General features: G+C 39.9%; 2 protein-coding genes across 6 annotated transcripts in view; one reads left to right on the top strand and one right to left on the bottom strand.

Annotated features, from left to right (window-relative positions):
- Nucleotides 1-452: 452 nt before the first annotated feature.
- Nucleotides 453-6,635, bottom strand: LOC115036837 (NXPE family member 3-like). 3 transcript variants are annotated; one of them, XM_029495213.1, is made up of 7 exons: nt 6,522-6,635; nt 4,906-5,082; nt 3,939-4,403; nt 2,775-3,070; nt 2,374-2,444; nt 1,875-2,072; nt 453-1,793 (listed from the first exon to the last, which is right to left on the bottom strand). In XM_029495213.1, exons 2-7 carry the CDS (start codon nt 5,026-5,028, stop codon nt 1,225-1,227), a joined length of 1,722 nt encoding a protein of 573 aa, XP_029351073.1. In that variant the 5' UTR covers nt 5,029-5,082; nt 6,522-6,635; the 3' UTR covers nt 453-1,224. The 3 variants fall into 3 exon arrangements, with proteins under 3 accessions (XP_029351073.1, XP_029351074.1, XP_029351075.1); XM_029495214.1 differs by having other exon boundaries at nt 3,975-4,403; XM_029495215.1 differs by having other exon boundaries at nt 3,975-4,127.
- A 6,226-nt stretch (nt 6,636-12,861) lies between these two features.
- Nucleotides 12,862-16,749, top strand: part of LOC115036652 (anoctamin-4) — a 40,944-nt gene continuing 37,056 nt past the window's right edge. For all 3 annotated transcript variants that reach the window (XM_029494916.1, XM_029494915.1, XM_029494914.1), the window contains exon 1: nt 12,862-13,179. In XM_029494916.1, the coding sequence (XP_029350776.1) occupies nt 12,960-13,179 (220 nt within the window). In that variant the 5' untranslated portion in view covers nt 12,862-12,959. The remainder of the gene's footprint in view (nt 13,180-16,749) is intronic.

The following is a 16,749-nucleotide window of genomic DNA, read 5'->3' as shown; positions in this document are numbered from 1 at the left end:
CAGAACAGGAAAAAATACCCCTTTGCTCTCTGCTTCCTTCAAACAACCACTGGCTCGATCTGCAGAACATCTTCACCACCGAACAAGACCAAGAAGTGGGTCTTGAGGGTGGACTTGTGGGACTATGAAGGTGGCACTGCTTTTGCTGAGTACCAAGACTTCAAACTAGGAAGTGAGGAAGAAAACTTCAAATTCAGGGCTCTGACTGCTGCTCTTTAATGTTTAACTCCTCCTCATCATCTTAAAACACTCTTTGTGTTCTTTTGTTGTCAAGTAATATAAATGAATTCACCTAGGTACATGTCAGAGGAGATTATTGAAGATCGATGGCAGTACATGTCTTTATCCACTTAAAGACCCCAAAAACCTAAATATCAAAAATAAAATAAAACAAAATCTAATCAAATGGGCCCGGGAAATAATTTATGCAGGGAAAAAGTCCATTGTCCAGGCAAAAATTTCTTTGGTTTATTTCTCCATTGGCAAGCAAACAAGCACATAGCAATGGCCTCTGTCGCCTCTGATTAAGATTTAAGATACGTCTTTAATGTCTCCCTTAGGAGGAATGAAGACACAGGCAACAATCACATTCCAGTAAACAAACCCTGAGATCTATACATCACATATACAGTCACCATACCTCAGTTAACACACATCAGTTCCCACTCCAAGTTCCAAGAAAAACTATTGCACAATGCCCATGAGTAGAAAAAACATTTTGCACAATGCCCAACTGAACTCTCTTGCCCTGGTAAAAACCATAAACCCTTCCTGGTGCCTGCCCACCTATACCTGTATACCCATATATGTAGATTTACCTAATGTGCCCAGGTAACCTTCAGAATAAAAGCATTAATGAGTACTCAAATTAACAAATTAAATATTACAAAAGTAAATAATAGTTCCAACACTCTATTTAACATCAGTGTTCTTGTCACGGGTGGGGGCTTGAGTGGAAAACTTTGATGACAATACAACCTTTTCTGATTCTGCTATGTCTTAGTCTTCTTCTTGCATCTCCCACAATGCTTCTGGACACTCCCAAGGCACACGATATGAAGTTGTTTCTATCTAATGTGATCATTCATCAGTGGTTTTTTGCATGTCCAACTTCAACCTGGCCTCATGTTCTGCTTCCTTCTCTGCAACAGCCCCTTGTTAAGAATAGACTAGAAAGTCTGTGCACGTGTTTAGACATTCCAGTATTTGACTGAAACAGAAATATTAACTCAAAAACACCAACTCATCCTTTTCAGGGCATATGTAAGACAGAAGAACATTTATCATATTCTTGATGATGATGGGTTGGGGGTGGAGGCTGTGCGGCAGCTGGTGGGCCAAACCCATCTCCCAGGCGTCCACCAGACGGACATTCAATCCTTTAAACACAGCTCTGAGCACCTTGTCGCACTGTAATGAGTACCAGTCACTGTTGGTCAGCGTTTCATAAAGTGTCAATGCTTTCAGGTTTGCTGTCCTGATGACCACCAGCGTGCTTGGAGCCCGGTGCAGCAACCGCACCACAGCCCTGCGGATGCTCTGTAGTCTCCGGATGTACACTTCGATGGGGAAAGTGCTAAAGTGAGACCAGATGCCAAGAACAATGATGGTGTTGCTGCCTCCTGTTACACGATCAAGTTCGTTGGCGATGTAGCGCAGCTTGCTGGTTGGAACATTTGCAAAACGGATTGGGGGACCGTGGCAGCGGTACGTAACCAAGATTCTGTTTGCATAGTCCAAGGCCATGAAAGGTCCAACTTGTTTCAGGCTGCCAAGGTTGTATTCCTTGAGATCTAAAAGCAAAAGAGAGGAAACACATTAAGACACTGAGATTAAAATCCAATCATTGCCAGAAATCCCTGCAGGTTAGCTACCTGGTAGAACAGCAGTGAGGTGTTCAAACCACTGCCTGATGGTGGAGTCTCCATACAAGTGGACTGTCTTCCCTGCCAGACAATTGCTTATGGCAGAGGAGGTATTGAATTGGAGAACTGGGGTCCCACCTAGTGCTCGCCATGCTCCCTGGTAGTAATAGCCAGAGTTTCCAATCTTCACACTACTGTTTTTCTCTTCTGGTTGATGGGAGAGGAAGCGAAAGGATAAAAAAAAACAATGTGATGATATTTTATATTGGCAATAAATGTTGTTCTTACTACTGAAGACATGAATCATCACTGAAAGCTGCGTTTTTTAGAAAGGCCTCAGCAATTTGCTACAATATCTGAGCATTGTTGTGAAGGTTACTTCAAATAAGAGCATAGTTATAGCACTTTTTGGAGATTATTTTCAGCAGTTTCAGGCAAAGATTGTTGAATTTGCTGATAATTACAAAAAATGTATAAAATCATTAAAGTGGTGTGATGAAAGCTTTACCTTTCCTTTTGGGCATCACAGTGACACTGGAAGGTCCTGAAGGCCAAAGGGGGACTTTCATGGTGACACCGCTAATGTAAAGCAGGGAATAAAATATGTCACTACAGAATTAACAGCTTAAACACAACAAAGAAATTTCCCCAGCAATGGGCTCAGTGATTACTTAAAAGTGATGGGCAACAATGCTTGCAATGATAAACAGGAAATTACACTATTTTACCATTTTTGCACTCCTTGTTTTTGGTTTAGAACCCTCACCTTCATGTTTAAAGTTGAACCCCACTATTCTAGTTTTAATGGACCTTATGCACACATTATGAAATGTGTCCATCATGTACATATTAAATTAGTGGAGATCAAATAAAATGTCAGCATCTGTATGTTTCTCTGGACTACCTTACCCTTGAAAGAGCTTCTGCTCCCCGGCCGTGAGGTTTTGTTTAAATCCTCCTTTGGAGTGGGTGATCCTGGTATTGCAGTTTAGCTTCTCTGGCTTGTAGCAGAACCAGGGATCGCCTGTTTGGAGGTCGGTGTAGTTGCATACAGGTTGCAGGGTCGGTCGCAGACATACATTGCAGGTGGTATGCTCAGACACTGCGTCTGAACGGAAGTCGCTTTTAAAATAAATCCTGTCTGGCTGTTCGCTGGTTAGTTTTTGAAGCACTGTGATGGCCTCACTGGAATGAACCAGCGTCACCTGTGTGAGAAACATTATTTACCTTCTATGGTACAAAAACACATGCAGCTCCACCCACCAATGTAGAGAGAATTGAAAGATAATAGATAACTCGATAACTAACCCTTCCTGAAACAATAATTGTTACATCACTGAGAACTAAGGCCTCCACATGTTGAGACAATGTGTCTGTTGCATTAAAGAGTCTGGGAGCTTGTCCCTCTTTTCAGCCTTTTTGAAATCAAAAAACATAATGGTAAGAAGAAGCATCCAGCCCATATCATTCCACACCTATAGTGGTAAAATGTGACAGCAAGAATTTTTTTTTATGTGTCCGCAAGAGTTGGTCTGGCTGTGGCAGTGTCATCAGACAGTCACGTGATGGGCTGGATTTATTTTTCTGTTTTCCTCTGATGTTAGCATGTCTAGCTAACGAGCTTAAGGTGGTAACCCAGTGATACTTCCAAGAGGGGTATTTTTTGAGGTAGCATTTTATATTTTGAAAAGTCCCATTCATGACTTGCATACCCAATGAGAGAGTGAGAGTGAAATAACATCGTCTTACATCTTTTCCTTGTTAACCTGCGATTGTGTCTACAGCCATTAAGAACCTATTTAAACAAATTGAGAGGTTTGTTGTTGGTTTTTTTTTGTTTTTTCTTAAAACTGATTGAAACATTCAAAATGTATTTTTTAAACCCACCCTTGGAGTTTAGCCAGACATGTATTTTTTAAACCCACTCTTGGAGTTTAGCCAGACCAGCTAACAATTCCTAACAAAAAGACCTGAAGTTCAAGTGTTTTCTACACAAGATGAGTATGTTCTGTCTCACAAGAAACAGTTGACAGTTGTAACAACTGCGACTCCGAAGCATGGGACAAACCTAACGGCCAATTGGAGCACCACATTAACATTAAGCATCACCTGGACCTCTGCACTTCTTTCCCAGAGTAAAGTGAACACAGCAGAGTAGCAGCCATTGAGGTGATCGACCACGTGCCCAGCCACACCAGCACCAAGGCTCCAGTTGTGCAGACGGGCAATAAGGAAGTCTCCTCCGGACTTCTTCCGTTCACCCTGGAAGTCATACATTTTGATCATAACCTCCAGCTGATCTCCTACATGCCACTGCCCCCCTCCCTTCTTTGGGAGAATAGTGAAATAGCTGTGGGCAGGATCACTGGTCCGCTCCAGAGAAACCAGAGCTGGAGTTTCAGGCCAAGCAATGGAGTCTAGTATGAGGTCTTGTTCTTGAGCGTCCTCAGTGGTCAACGGTTGGAAGGTGCAGAAACGGTGATGCAAGAAAGGATCGGAGGAAACTTTCTGAAGGATGACGGTAGAGTTCACTTTAAACTGAAAGTTAGAGCGTGAAATATATCCATTACATATAACAAATGGATTATCTTTCTTGTGAGTTTTCATGCATAGACTCTGGGTGGGCACATCAGTTCATGAAGGAAATACTTCAGTTACGTATATATAAGGCATGAGTGTGTGTTCCAATATCAAGCGTAATCTTAGCAGATTTATTATATATCCATATAATCCATTTTCATAGGCGCTGTAATGGGAAACCAACTAGTTAGGAAATTTTATATTCATTTTTGATGAAACGAAGTTTGACCAAGCAACATTAATGAAATAAAAAAATAGAAGTTCCCTATTTATTAATGATCCAAATTTCTGAACAATATTTATATTAGAATTTTTTATCTGTATCTGAAGGTTTATTTCCTCATTAGAAAACATGGTTCGTAGAGACAACAATGAAAATGTGTGAGATATATCCTTTAGTGAACTTTTTCACAGAGCGACCCCCCCCTTTAAAGAATTCTAGCCAAAAACAAGTCCTCACCTCCTGGAAGTCCACGTTCTTAAGTGCAAAGATTATGACGGACACACTCAGTATGAGGAAGATGACGCCATACTTTGGAAGGAAAGTGCCGACCTCTCGTCTTTTACAAACTTTGAACATCATGATCAGAGATCCAGCTTCACCTCTTCTCAAGCTGCAACCGGCGTTGATTTGGGACTGCAACAAAAAAATGCCTATTTAGGTTATATATCAAGTGATATATCACTTATTAAAATGTGAATAGTGAAGTCCGCTTAATACAAATTTTAGCTTCTAATCAAAATCACCGAGTATACAAGGTATCCTGGAAGTTTCTCTTATTGACTATTACCCAAGGCCTTGACCAAAGACAGCAGTCAACGTGATAGAGGTGACTCTACCCTGAACTCTCTTTGGGATGTAATGTAAATATTTGAATACTTTTGGATAACACTCTCTTTTGCAATCTGCCGCAGACCATTCAGTTACCCAACTTAACGTTGCATAACGTTGCATGTCATTACAGATCAGATAAGACACAGACACGCCTCTACCTGACTGGTGCAGCAGTATCATCACGTCTGCCACCAGATAAAGCAACTGTCTGCATATACTGAAACTGGTAGTAGTGTTTATGGATTTAGGAGTGTTTGCTTTCTTTATGCTAAACTTTTATATCTTAGAGAATCTTGAGGTTTTGTCTTGGTTGCCTTTTAGCTCTAATCTAGAGCCTGTTATGGTTGCCCTTATTTAATTATTTTGGAAGTAATCACCCACATTTTTGGTTTGTAGTGTTGCATCACCACTTTTTGTTTGTAACAAAAAAAAAAAAGAAGGAGCAATTAATTTCAATTAAACTTTGATTTTTTATTTTATTTTTTTTGTTTTGTCTGCTTATATGCTTGACTGAGTTTTATTGATCAGTAAGATAACACTGACCTGGCACGATGTTGGTTCAATTCAGTAAAAAGCTTGGATGTAGTTGCACTAGTTATTTTAGTTATTTTTTTTATTTCTGAGGGTAATGGCTTTGATGTAGTTGAGTTTCATTTAATGTTAGACTAACAAGCTTAGCTCACTACACTTTCCAAGTAACTTGCCCAACTCTGCTGGTTTTACATATTGGTGTTTTTAAAATACCTCGTTAGGCTTGAAAAAGTTTTGCATGGGTGGGTTGTAAAAAGTATTTGTTAGGCTACCTTCTGAGGTTATGAGTTGACATTGAAATATTTCAAATATTCAAATAAAGTCACAAATTAACCTGTGTAGCCTGCTGGTAAAAGATTTCAGTGTAATTCAGAACAGATACTTAAGCATTAAATAAAGATGGCAGATGATCAGACAAAATATCATATATGAGGGAACAGTTATAGCCCAAGAGTAATTCTTTGTTTTAAAAACATCCGTTCATTTAATACACATTTACAGCATAGTAGCTAATGTGTAAAACTTTAGGATTATCTAAGTAGGAAATTACAGAAAGATGATTATACCAAGACAATGACAATCTGTTATGTACTGTTAAAAATGTGACAGCATATTTCACAAAACTCACAATAAATTGGGAAAAGCTCTTCAAATATATTTAAATACAATATTTTACTTGACAGCAAATGAAAACACAGACCATTACCTACCTCAAATGTGTTGATTTATAAATGGTGAGAACCAGAATGTAGTTTTCCTAATGTCTGTGAAGTCAATCTTCAGTAACAGCTCAGTGACCCTGTCATCAGTGTTGGGCAGTAGAGTCACTACAGTAGCGAAGATTAGTAGTTCAATTCAATTTTCAGCATCTTAGTGGGGCGTACCTGTTATCTGAATGTGGCATCTGGCAGGTGTACCAGGCATGTAGCCTATAAATTGAAATACTTGCAGGTGGAACACAGGTTCTGATGTTGGTTCATGCCAATGAAAGGAGGATTGTGCACACCTCGTTACACGTGGGGAATTCACATAATATGTTTGAGTCATAATCTGATACTGTAACAAGTGTGAGAATTCATATATGTTTGAATCATAATCTAGTAGTGTAACATTAAAGCAGAGCAGAGTAATCATGGCCTTAAGGAGCTGCTCGAGCAAAGCAGAACAACCTATGTAATAATGGCCTTGAGAAAACTGCTCTGAACAAGAAAGACACGGGGGACCCGAGAACTGCAAAGACTCACTGTCATTCGAAAGCAGATAAACAACTCCATAACAGGATAATATACCAGAAACATAGGGGGATCTGGGGGTACAAAAGACTGGGACCTCTCTTTGTTGTTCAGAGCATTTTCACACACGGCGCTTGCATGTAATGCTCTCCAACGATCGTTGAATAAAGAAGTGTTTATCCTCACCCGGTTTACCTGTCTTTGCATTAATTCGGACTTTGGGACAGCAACCATAAGAGGAGCATAGCAAGTGTGGTTGCAATATTACACATGGGTGTGCAGGAGCCAGGAGATGTGGAAAAACTAGTAGGATGAGTTTATTTCTATTTGTGATGTCGTGCTTAGAGCGAGTTATGTTTACTGTTTTTATACATTTCAGACTTGCTTCCATGCCTTGTTGAAGGCAACTGATAGTTGGTAGCAAAAACAGACTGCTGACATACCAGGTATTTTAAAGTTTGGTTGTAGTTTACATATTTTAATTGGTGTGCATTTTAATATTTTTTGTAACAAAGTGTTTTTATAATTGTGAATGTTTGTGCCCCTCCAGAGCACTAGAGGTCCAGGCGCTGCTCTTGCCAGGGAGCAAATAGTTTGATTGTTTTTTTGTTTTTTTTTCTGTTGTTATGTCTGCCCTGGCAAGTGGTTTGATGTTGGGCAAACCAGAAGAACCGGATATTGCCTGCAGAGCAGACTAGTTTTCTTTATTATTGAGGTTATGTCTGGTACCGTTGGCGCGTGCCTTTCCCTTTGTGGTAGGTTGGGCCCGTGTGGTAATCTCTGTGTCCCTGTCGTCGGTCTCCACCTCTACCTGACTGGTGCAGTAGTATCATCACGTCTGCCACCAGTTAAAGCAACACTACTATATTTAGTTGATTAGGGTTGTCTGCATATACTGAAACTGGTAGTAGTGTTTATAGGTTTTTATATCTTAGAGAATCTTGAGGTTTTGTCTTGGTTGCCTTTTAGCTCTAGTCTAGAGCCTGTTATGGTTGCCCTTGTTTTATTATTTTGGAAGTAATCACCCACATTTTTGGTTTGTAGTGTTGCATCACCGCTTTTTGTTTGTAACAAGAAAAAAAGAAGGAGCAATTAATTTCAAATAAACTTTGATTTTTTATTTTTTATTTTTTTTTTTGTTTTGCCTGCTTATATGCTTGACTGAGTTTTATTGATCAGTAAGATAACACTGACCTGGCACGATGTTGGTTCAATTCAGTGAAAAGCTTGGATGTAGTTGCACTAGTTATTTTAGTTTTGCTGTAGCTTAGCTTGCTACATTTCTGAGGGCAATAGCTTTGATGTATAAATTTAAATACTTGCAGGTGGCATGCAGGTTCTGGTGTTGGTTCATACCGATGGAAGAAAGTTTGTGAACACCTCGTTACACATGGCTGTGCAGGAGCCACGAGATGTGGGAAAACTGGTAGATTGTTTTGTGTTGGTTGCCTTTGAGCTCTAGGTTAGAGTCAAGCTAAAACAAACCGGAGATTTCTGTTACGGACTGAAATAAACCTGTCCCTGCTGCCACAGAGAGGCACTTCCGCATGACTCTGATGTGACAAGGCTGGTATATGTAAATTTTATCCAAAAATAACATCCAACCAAGGAAAAACAGTCTCTCCAATGCATATTTTGAAAAACTTCTCTTGTGTCCTGTGAGCAAATATCTCAGCTTGGTCCCCTCATCCTCTAGTGAGGACGCTGATAAGTGGTGGCAGAAACTTAATTTTGCTGTAGTGAAGCTTCATTTAATGTTAGAGTAACTACTAGCTTAGCTCACTACACTGGTTTGCACGAGAGTTTGTGCTTTGGGGGATGGCTACTGTGTATTTGACAAACTATGCCGCATAAGACAATCAGGATAGAGCACAGAGCAGTTCAGATCCACCTTCTCCCCCAAAGATGGTTTCCACTGCTTTCAAGAAATTTTATGTGGCTGATAGCCAACTTGCAAGATGGATGCTTACAGCTCACCAACCAATGAGTGACACCAAATGAAATTAAATGTGCCATTAATCAATTAAATTACCATATCATGTAATGTAAAAATATATATAATTATTTCACTGTGTATTTAATTATTTCATGGTCACACCCACTGACTTTGATGGGTGAGTTTGACAGATAAAATTAATTCATGAAGCGCTGCAACAGGACCAGGAAATAATTAAATAAATAGTGAAATAATTATATATGTTTTTACATTACATGAACTGGTATTTTAATTCATTAATAACACATTTAATCTTTTATTTCCCATTTTAATGAATGAATGACACATTTAAGTAATTATTTAAAGATTTATTTATATATTTCATTCTGCCCCTTTTCGACCTCCATACCCAGCGAACAGAATAAATGGGAAAAAGTTGAAACACTGATTACAACTCGTTTTAAATATATAAATATGTAATTGAACATGTTAACATTGCAGGTAAAAAATAATAACTGGGGATGAATGAGTATGATAGACACCTTTTTCTCATTAGATTTCAGTGTCATACACACACAAATTTCATGATTTTAACCCTGAAATTATTACAATTTTAACTATCTAAAGTTGGCTTCCTGTTTACCAGGCAGCAAATTATGCCTCATTGAGCTACCTCTACCATGTTTGTAAATGTAGAGCAATACAAAGGTTCTCTATGGTATAGTTCAGTTATTACCCAACAGATCTGGGCTATTTCCCTTGAGCAGAAGGGCCATCAGCAATTTTCTGAGTTTTCTCTCCCTCCGAGTATTGAATGGTGTACTGCGAAGGCTGGAAATCACAGATTCTAAAATATTTCTTGAGTCTGGAGCTTTTACTTCCTCTAATTTGGCTCAGAAATTCAGAAGGTTCAGCATCTTATTATATTCGCAGATTAATGTTTTTTGATGTTTTTGATGTTTTTTTTTTATCTACTCAGGAGACTGAGGTCTTTTGGGGGTGCAGAGGGCACTCCTGAAGATCTTTTATGACACTATGGTGGCATTAGCCATCTTTTATGGAGTGATCTGCAGTGGGAGCAGCATCTTGACAACTGACAGAAAGAAACTTGACAAATTGGTCAAGAAGGCCTGCTCTGTCCTGGGATGCCCATGGATGGCTAAGCTGCCAGCCATGTTGGAGAACGTCTCCCACCCCCTGCAGGACTTCTTAACAACACTGGGAAGCGCCTTCAGTGACAGACTGCTTCACTCGAAGTGTGTAAATCACAATATTGCAGGTCCTTCCTTCCTGCAGCTGTCCAGCAGACCACACACAAAACTCTTTAAACTGCCTGTACTGTACATATTCTATATGTACTTCTATAGTATTTCTGTGTATATCTATGTTCATCTATGTAGTTCTATAATACTACTGTACATACTTTTTTATATTACTTATCTATATTACTTGTTTATATTGTCTATACTGAACATTGTTACCTATTGTCTAATTCTATTTCTTTTTTTACTGATGCCCTCTTTTGCTGCTGTAATACTGTAAATTTCCCCACTGTGGGACCAATAAAGGAATCTTATATCTCTCTTTAATCCATATCCAGAAATTCAGCAAATATTAAGCAGGCATGCACCAGTTTGTATCTATTTTTACAGCAGTTTTACCTATATCGGCAGATGTGTGCTTTCAAAAATATTTTCCATGACTTTGGCGAACTCTGGTGAACAATGTCAGTTTCAGTTATATTGCTCAGGCGAGATGAAGAATAAATATTGCAGTATATATTACAGTATGAAAAACCAACCACCTAACTATCAACAATTCAAATGGATCCTGTCAGGCATATGCGCTGATAGATCTCAGGTGAGGCCCAAGGACCTGGACTTTTGATGTACTAAAATGTACATCAATGTCCATGCTCCTTCCTGCCTGTGGTGCATGAAAGCTATCTGAAGCACGGAGGGATTCAGAGCGCAAGAAAAATATTTCCTATATTATTTTTCAAAACATCGATTCACTGGGGTCTCTAACCTGCAATGTGCCCTTTAATTGAAAAAGACAACTGAAACAACATTCAAATTGATACAGCGAAGAAAAGACTGTAAATTGCCTTCTCAAAAAAAGAAAAAGTTAAAGATACAGCAAATGTGTGCAGTAACGAGGATCCAAAGCAATTATCTGCTGTTTCACTGTTATAGTGCCATCTAGTGGAAAGACTGCAGGTTTGCCAAGTCCGCGTTTTTTTGTTTTTTTTTTTGGCTACGTTTTAAGTGTGGCCGTCGGTAACAAATTTCGTCAATAGGAAAACCTATTGCGTACAGATGATGAATAATGCTGATGAATAAAGATTCGTTTGAATGGCCAATGTTTATACCCAGATCCTGCCATACTGACGCACGCCCCACAGACGCAACGCTGTGTGACGCCATCGCTGCTCATAACCAATCACATCATCAGCACCGCTCGCGCCCGGTGCCTGAAGCGAATTTGCTAGCTAGCACCGAAGCCGAGGACAAAATGGCTCCCGGTAAGTTACCAAAATACGCAAGGAAATGTGCAAAAGAATGGGCCTTGTTCAATACAAATATGCATGACAGCCGCCAAGGCGAGGGATCTCAACGTGTCTAAAAAGAAACTGGGCATAAATAGTTCATGGAGTTTTTTCCCCGTTGTTTTTTTTTTTTTTTTTTTTTTTTGGAGGCAGCCAGCGCGTTTTCAGGTGAGACACAGCTAATTTACACATATTTGCACATCCTACCTACACACACATAGGCTATACATTGTAAGTAAATAGTCAATTATTACAATGTTCTAAATGAACAGGATACGGCGTTCAAGTTGAAATAAGGTACAACAGTAAATACATAGCCTATTACATATGTATTTGCTGCAAGTATATGACTAAAACATTGTCAATGTCTGAGCTGATGTTAGATATTCCATATTATATCTTATGTTCTGATATACTGTAAATTACACAGGTGAAAGAACTGAAATTGCCTTTAATGTTTATGGTGGCAATGCTGTTGGACTTGAAAATCAACATCAACATCTTTGTGTTTTGAATGTATTCTGTGGCCTACTTTGTACTGATTGTGTGGTATGGTCAGTCGATCACAGTAGCCATGTCCGAACGCATACCCAGAATTTTGGCCTATTTTGTTTCTGTTTTTATAGTGCAATAAACAAACATCACGTGGTGTTGAAGAGAACTGGCACCACGAAATGAAAATGGTTGCTGAGCCTTTTCCCCTTAGACTTAAATATGATGGGACTTATTTTTACAGCTGATGGAGTCGCCTCCTGACAGCCTTTAGGCAGACTGCAGGTGTAAGCCTCTTCAGCTGTGGCTTCCCTTTGCAAATACAGAATTTCCATCCATTTGTTTATGCAGTCTATACTTGGGCCCCCCACCCCCCAGCATATCGATGCAGGGCCCTAGAATGGTGCACGCTTAGGTTTGTGTGACCTGCCCACTTTGAATCAGTCAGGGGAGCACAAGAAACACAACAATAGCATAAACTCTTCTACTTTCGGGGTCCAATATGCTGATAACAGACAATGAAACTTATCTGACTCTGTCATCAGTTTCTATTCAGACAATCTATAGGAATCGAATCCACTTTGTGATTTTTATTAAAATTGCATTAGGAATCCCGTTGGGACTCGTTGCTGTCCTTGACAGAATCCTGATTTGATGAGCTCTTCATGTTTGGCACCAGAGATATTCCACAGGAACTCCACACTGCGACTTCACGGACCACGTGAAGTAGCCACGCCTGCTGCCGTGCGTAAAGACTGCAACGCCAACAGCCGCGCGATCCGGGGCTGAAGCTGACACAGTGGTTAGGAGGGGGGGCGCGGCTCCTGAGCGCACAGCTCGGTCAAAGTGAAGTTAAAGGATGCCAGGGGTGAAGGGAGAAGTCGTCGCCTTCGCAAATCAAAGCCATGCGTAACGCGTGCGACCGCCGCCGTTGAGGAGGATGACGCTCGAGCACGAGGCAGGAGCAGACGTGCGACTGGTCCGTCAGATCAACGCGAGCATGAAGATCCAGGCGGGGGGCGAGCACAGGGGCTGCAGCAAGGTCGGGGAGAATCCGGAGAGCCAGGTTATCTGTTTGCAACGTCAAGACGAGGTTGTGCGGGTTTGCACGGGGAGCCCCCGTCGCGCCACCGCAGCCCGTCTATCCTCCGGGTCCGCAGGTAAAGACCTCCAATGCAGCAAATAGAAGATTGCAATAGAAAGAAAAAGCTCATTCTTATTGGCTGTAATGAAACAGTGGAGCTCCAGCATGCACTAAGTAACTGCTTGGAGCCATAAAGTCCCACAGCGAATGAGCAGAACCTCGCCCCCCCAAATCCTCACCTAAGACTTTTGACTCACACCCTATTCTCTCTGAGCCTAGGTGCAAGAAACACCAGAGTGGGAAGCAGAAAATCTCCATTTAATATGGCACCCTCCCTAACCCTTTACACCCTTTTTAGTTCCACAGAGTCTTTAATAGACCTTTGGAGGTGGTCAGATTGGGTGAGACAAATTATGGAATATTTGCAGTTGTGAAGTTGTGAGGAGGTTAACATCAGACTGGTATTACTTGGAGACACTGAAAGGTAAACAGCTCAAATTTTTCCATAACCTCTAACTTAAAAAAAATCCTGTATGCACACACACACACACACACACACGACTGTAAGTACACTTGTCCACAGAATGTCTAGACATTACATAGACACACCTCTGCTGCATCAGCGCGTATGGCTTCTTATTTGATGCACACAATAAAACTTGCTCATCGATCAGCCTGTGAGGATGTTTCAGTAACTTGAAACCATTCCACCATTGGAAGCTACTTTCAAAATGCTGAACCCAGAAACAAATTTTGCTGTGAAAAAAAGTGACTTTGTACATAAATGTCTTTAATAATGTGAAGCATCATTTCAACCAGCAGCTAATGATAAACAATGGTTGTATGAGAAAACTGTACTGAAGGTGATGTTATTTATTTTTTTGTGGAAGTCCACGTCCTGACTTACCGGAGCTTTGGTAATAAATAATAGCTGTGGTTTTATCTCCGAACATTTTAGTGCTTCAGTTGAAAAAAAACAAAACAGCAACAAAAAACAAAAGTCAGTGATAAATGTCTTTGCTCTGTTGCTGATGCTATTCTTTAATGCAGCTCGAGGTTTTAGATTAAAGTAGAAGAACATGAGAGTGTAGTATAAAAGTTTTAAAAATTGTCAAATGAGCAGGAGAATGTATTCAGTTCCTAGAGGAGAAAAGAAATGTGAGGTGGTACCTGGCAAGAAAACCTTTTCCTCTGCTAAAACAGGGTACTCTCTTGATAGCTTGGAGTGCCAAAGTCAAGATTGGTTTATCAATTGAAATGATACGTGCCAGTATTTCTCATCTTTTAAGTCAAATAGTTCAGTATATATATATTTATTTTTGGGGTTATTCATTTCCCCATAGTGGCAAGCAGCATTAGACACAAGCTTGTTTTCAGTTTGGTTGACTCTTCAGTTCAGGCATATCCGTTCAGCACATATTTATTTTCTCTCTTGGTGGAAACTTCATTTGCAAATAGCAGATAAATCACAACAAAGCAATCCAATAATACACAGGAGAACAAAAAACAATTAAACAACCAACAACAACAAAAAAAAAAGGCCCACAGCATTTGCAACGATCGCAGCACCACAAGGTTAAGAACAGAAACACCTTCAGTCTTAAAAAGCAGGTTATCAGGGTGATGCATTAAACACCTTGATTGCAGCTGGAACAAATTAAATCTGAAACCTGTTTGTCTTCAATTTGGGAGACAAATATTTCTGTTCTCTAACCTCACCCCTCTGGACTGAGAGGGGAGGAATAAATTCCTCCTGGAGAGGGTAGTCAGAGGTGGACAGTTTGGACATGATCGGTCTGTTAAATCTCAGGAATGGTGAGCTGCCTCTTGCCAATTATTTTCCTGGCTGTTTCCACATTACTGGACAGATAGCTTTTGTTTTGTACAGTAAATTTCACAAAAAAAGGAATTAAACAAAATGTTTAAGGAAATTTCTTTAACATTTTTGTTTGACATGCATATGAACTCAAAGCTAAACAATGACTACAATTTATTTATTTGCTTTGCGTTATTGTTGTAGATCTGATCATATTTAAGGGATATTTAAAACTGCTCTGTTCGATATTTCTGTTTTAGCTGTGGGTCAGATGAGTATGTTATGTGAGAGATGGTGTTTGAGACAAACCCTCGAGATTTATCAGGCAGTTTCCCTTACCGTACCGTTGTCCAAAGTGTTTTGTGCCTTTAAGTCCACAGCTAGCGTATTTTGTAGATGCTAACTTGTAGAAACCTAACCTTGAAATGATTGATGCAAAAGAGAACAAGGAATGGTATTCATCACCCAGCCCTCCTAACTGATGAACATCTTTGAATATTAAGCTGTAGCAAGGCCAGACACACTCAATATGTAATACTGTTGGTTGAGACTAAAACAAAGCTGAAAGGAAAGTTTGCATGTTCTCCCTGTGCCTGTGTGGGTTTCCTCCCACCATCCAAAGACATCATGTTTAGGTTAATTGGTGACTCTAAATTGTCCGCAGGTCTGAATGCGAGCATGAGCGGTGGTTTGTCTCTGTCTTTGTTCGTTGGCCCTGTGATAGACTGATGACCTGTCCAGGTTGTACCCCTGCAACCCGGAAACGGATAAGCGGTAGAGGATGAATGAATATTTATGTCTCCTCAGTAGGCAAGAACTAGCTTATAGGAAGTGTACCTTACCAATTAAATGTTTGCTTGTGACATCCTTAAAATTAAAGTAAAATAAACTTGACCCTTGTCAACAAGGTTGTACAGCATCACTCATCATCTCATCACATTTAATATGAAGTCAAATTGTGCTGCATTGAGCTAACAGTCATCAAAGACCTGTGAGTAGTTAGTGCTGGACGCTGCTGGAGTCTAATAATTAAAAGGGATTAGCTTTATAAAGGCTGCAACTTAGAGCAATCAGATCAGGAAGAGTTGGAGAATTTTGTAGGGTTTAAAACATCAGTCCCATCAAACTACCCCCAGCAAAATAGAAGGGTTTTCTTCCTGTGTTTCTTTAAGGGTTATAGGCTCATTCCCAATCAACTGCTTGTGTCATCAATTTAATGCACGGCACCCAACCACAGTGAGTGATTTCATTCCCTCTTGATATAAATTTGTAGAAGAAGGGCACTAAAGCTGACAAAGTTTCCCCTAACTCTGTCAAGGTCACCGGTTTGTTGCCTGTGTCGCTCGGTGTGTGGAGCAGGGCAGTAACATTGTAAGATAAAGAGTTTCATTCCTGTAATGCTGCACAGTCATTCTTTCTCTCAAGAACAGCATTACAGTAGGCTCAGGAGTTTGGTCTACCCTGGAGCTCCGTCCAAAGATTGTTTGTTATTTTGTTATTTTCATAGGCTTAAATGAGTGAGGGAAAAAAACAAGAATTGATTAATGTCATTGTAACCAGAATGTCCCTGCCCCCTGAGATGGAATATCAGAATCAAATGTAATCATTACAGAAGCTTTTTATGAGAAAAAAGGAAAAAAAAACCAACAAACAAGCAATGCCATTCAGACACAACTCAAATAGAATCAAAATGTTTTTTTGTTTTTTTTTATTGAATTGCATCAGTTGGAGTTTGTGTCATAATGTACTACAGTAACATGGGCCTGTTTTTAATGTTGTGCATATTCCCATGGGTGCATCTGTCCGATTGCATGTCATAGATAGTTAAAC

This window comes from Echeneis naucrates, chromosome 23, assembly GCF_900963305.1.
Source record: "Echeneis naucrates chromosome 23, fEcheNa1.1, whole genome shotgun sequence".
NCBI classification, from domain to species: Eukaryota; Metazoa; Chordata; class Actinopteri; order Carangiformes; family Echeneidae; genus Echeneis; species Echeneis naucrates.
This window is presented reverse-complemented; position numbering and strand designations above follow the sequence as displayed.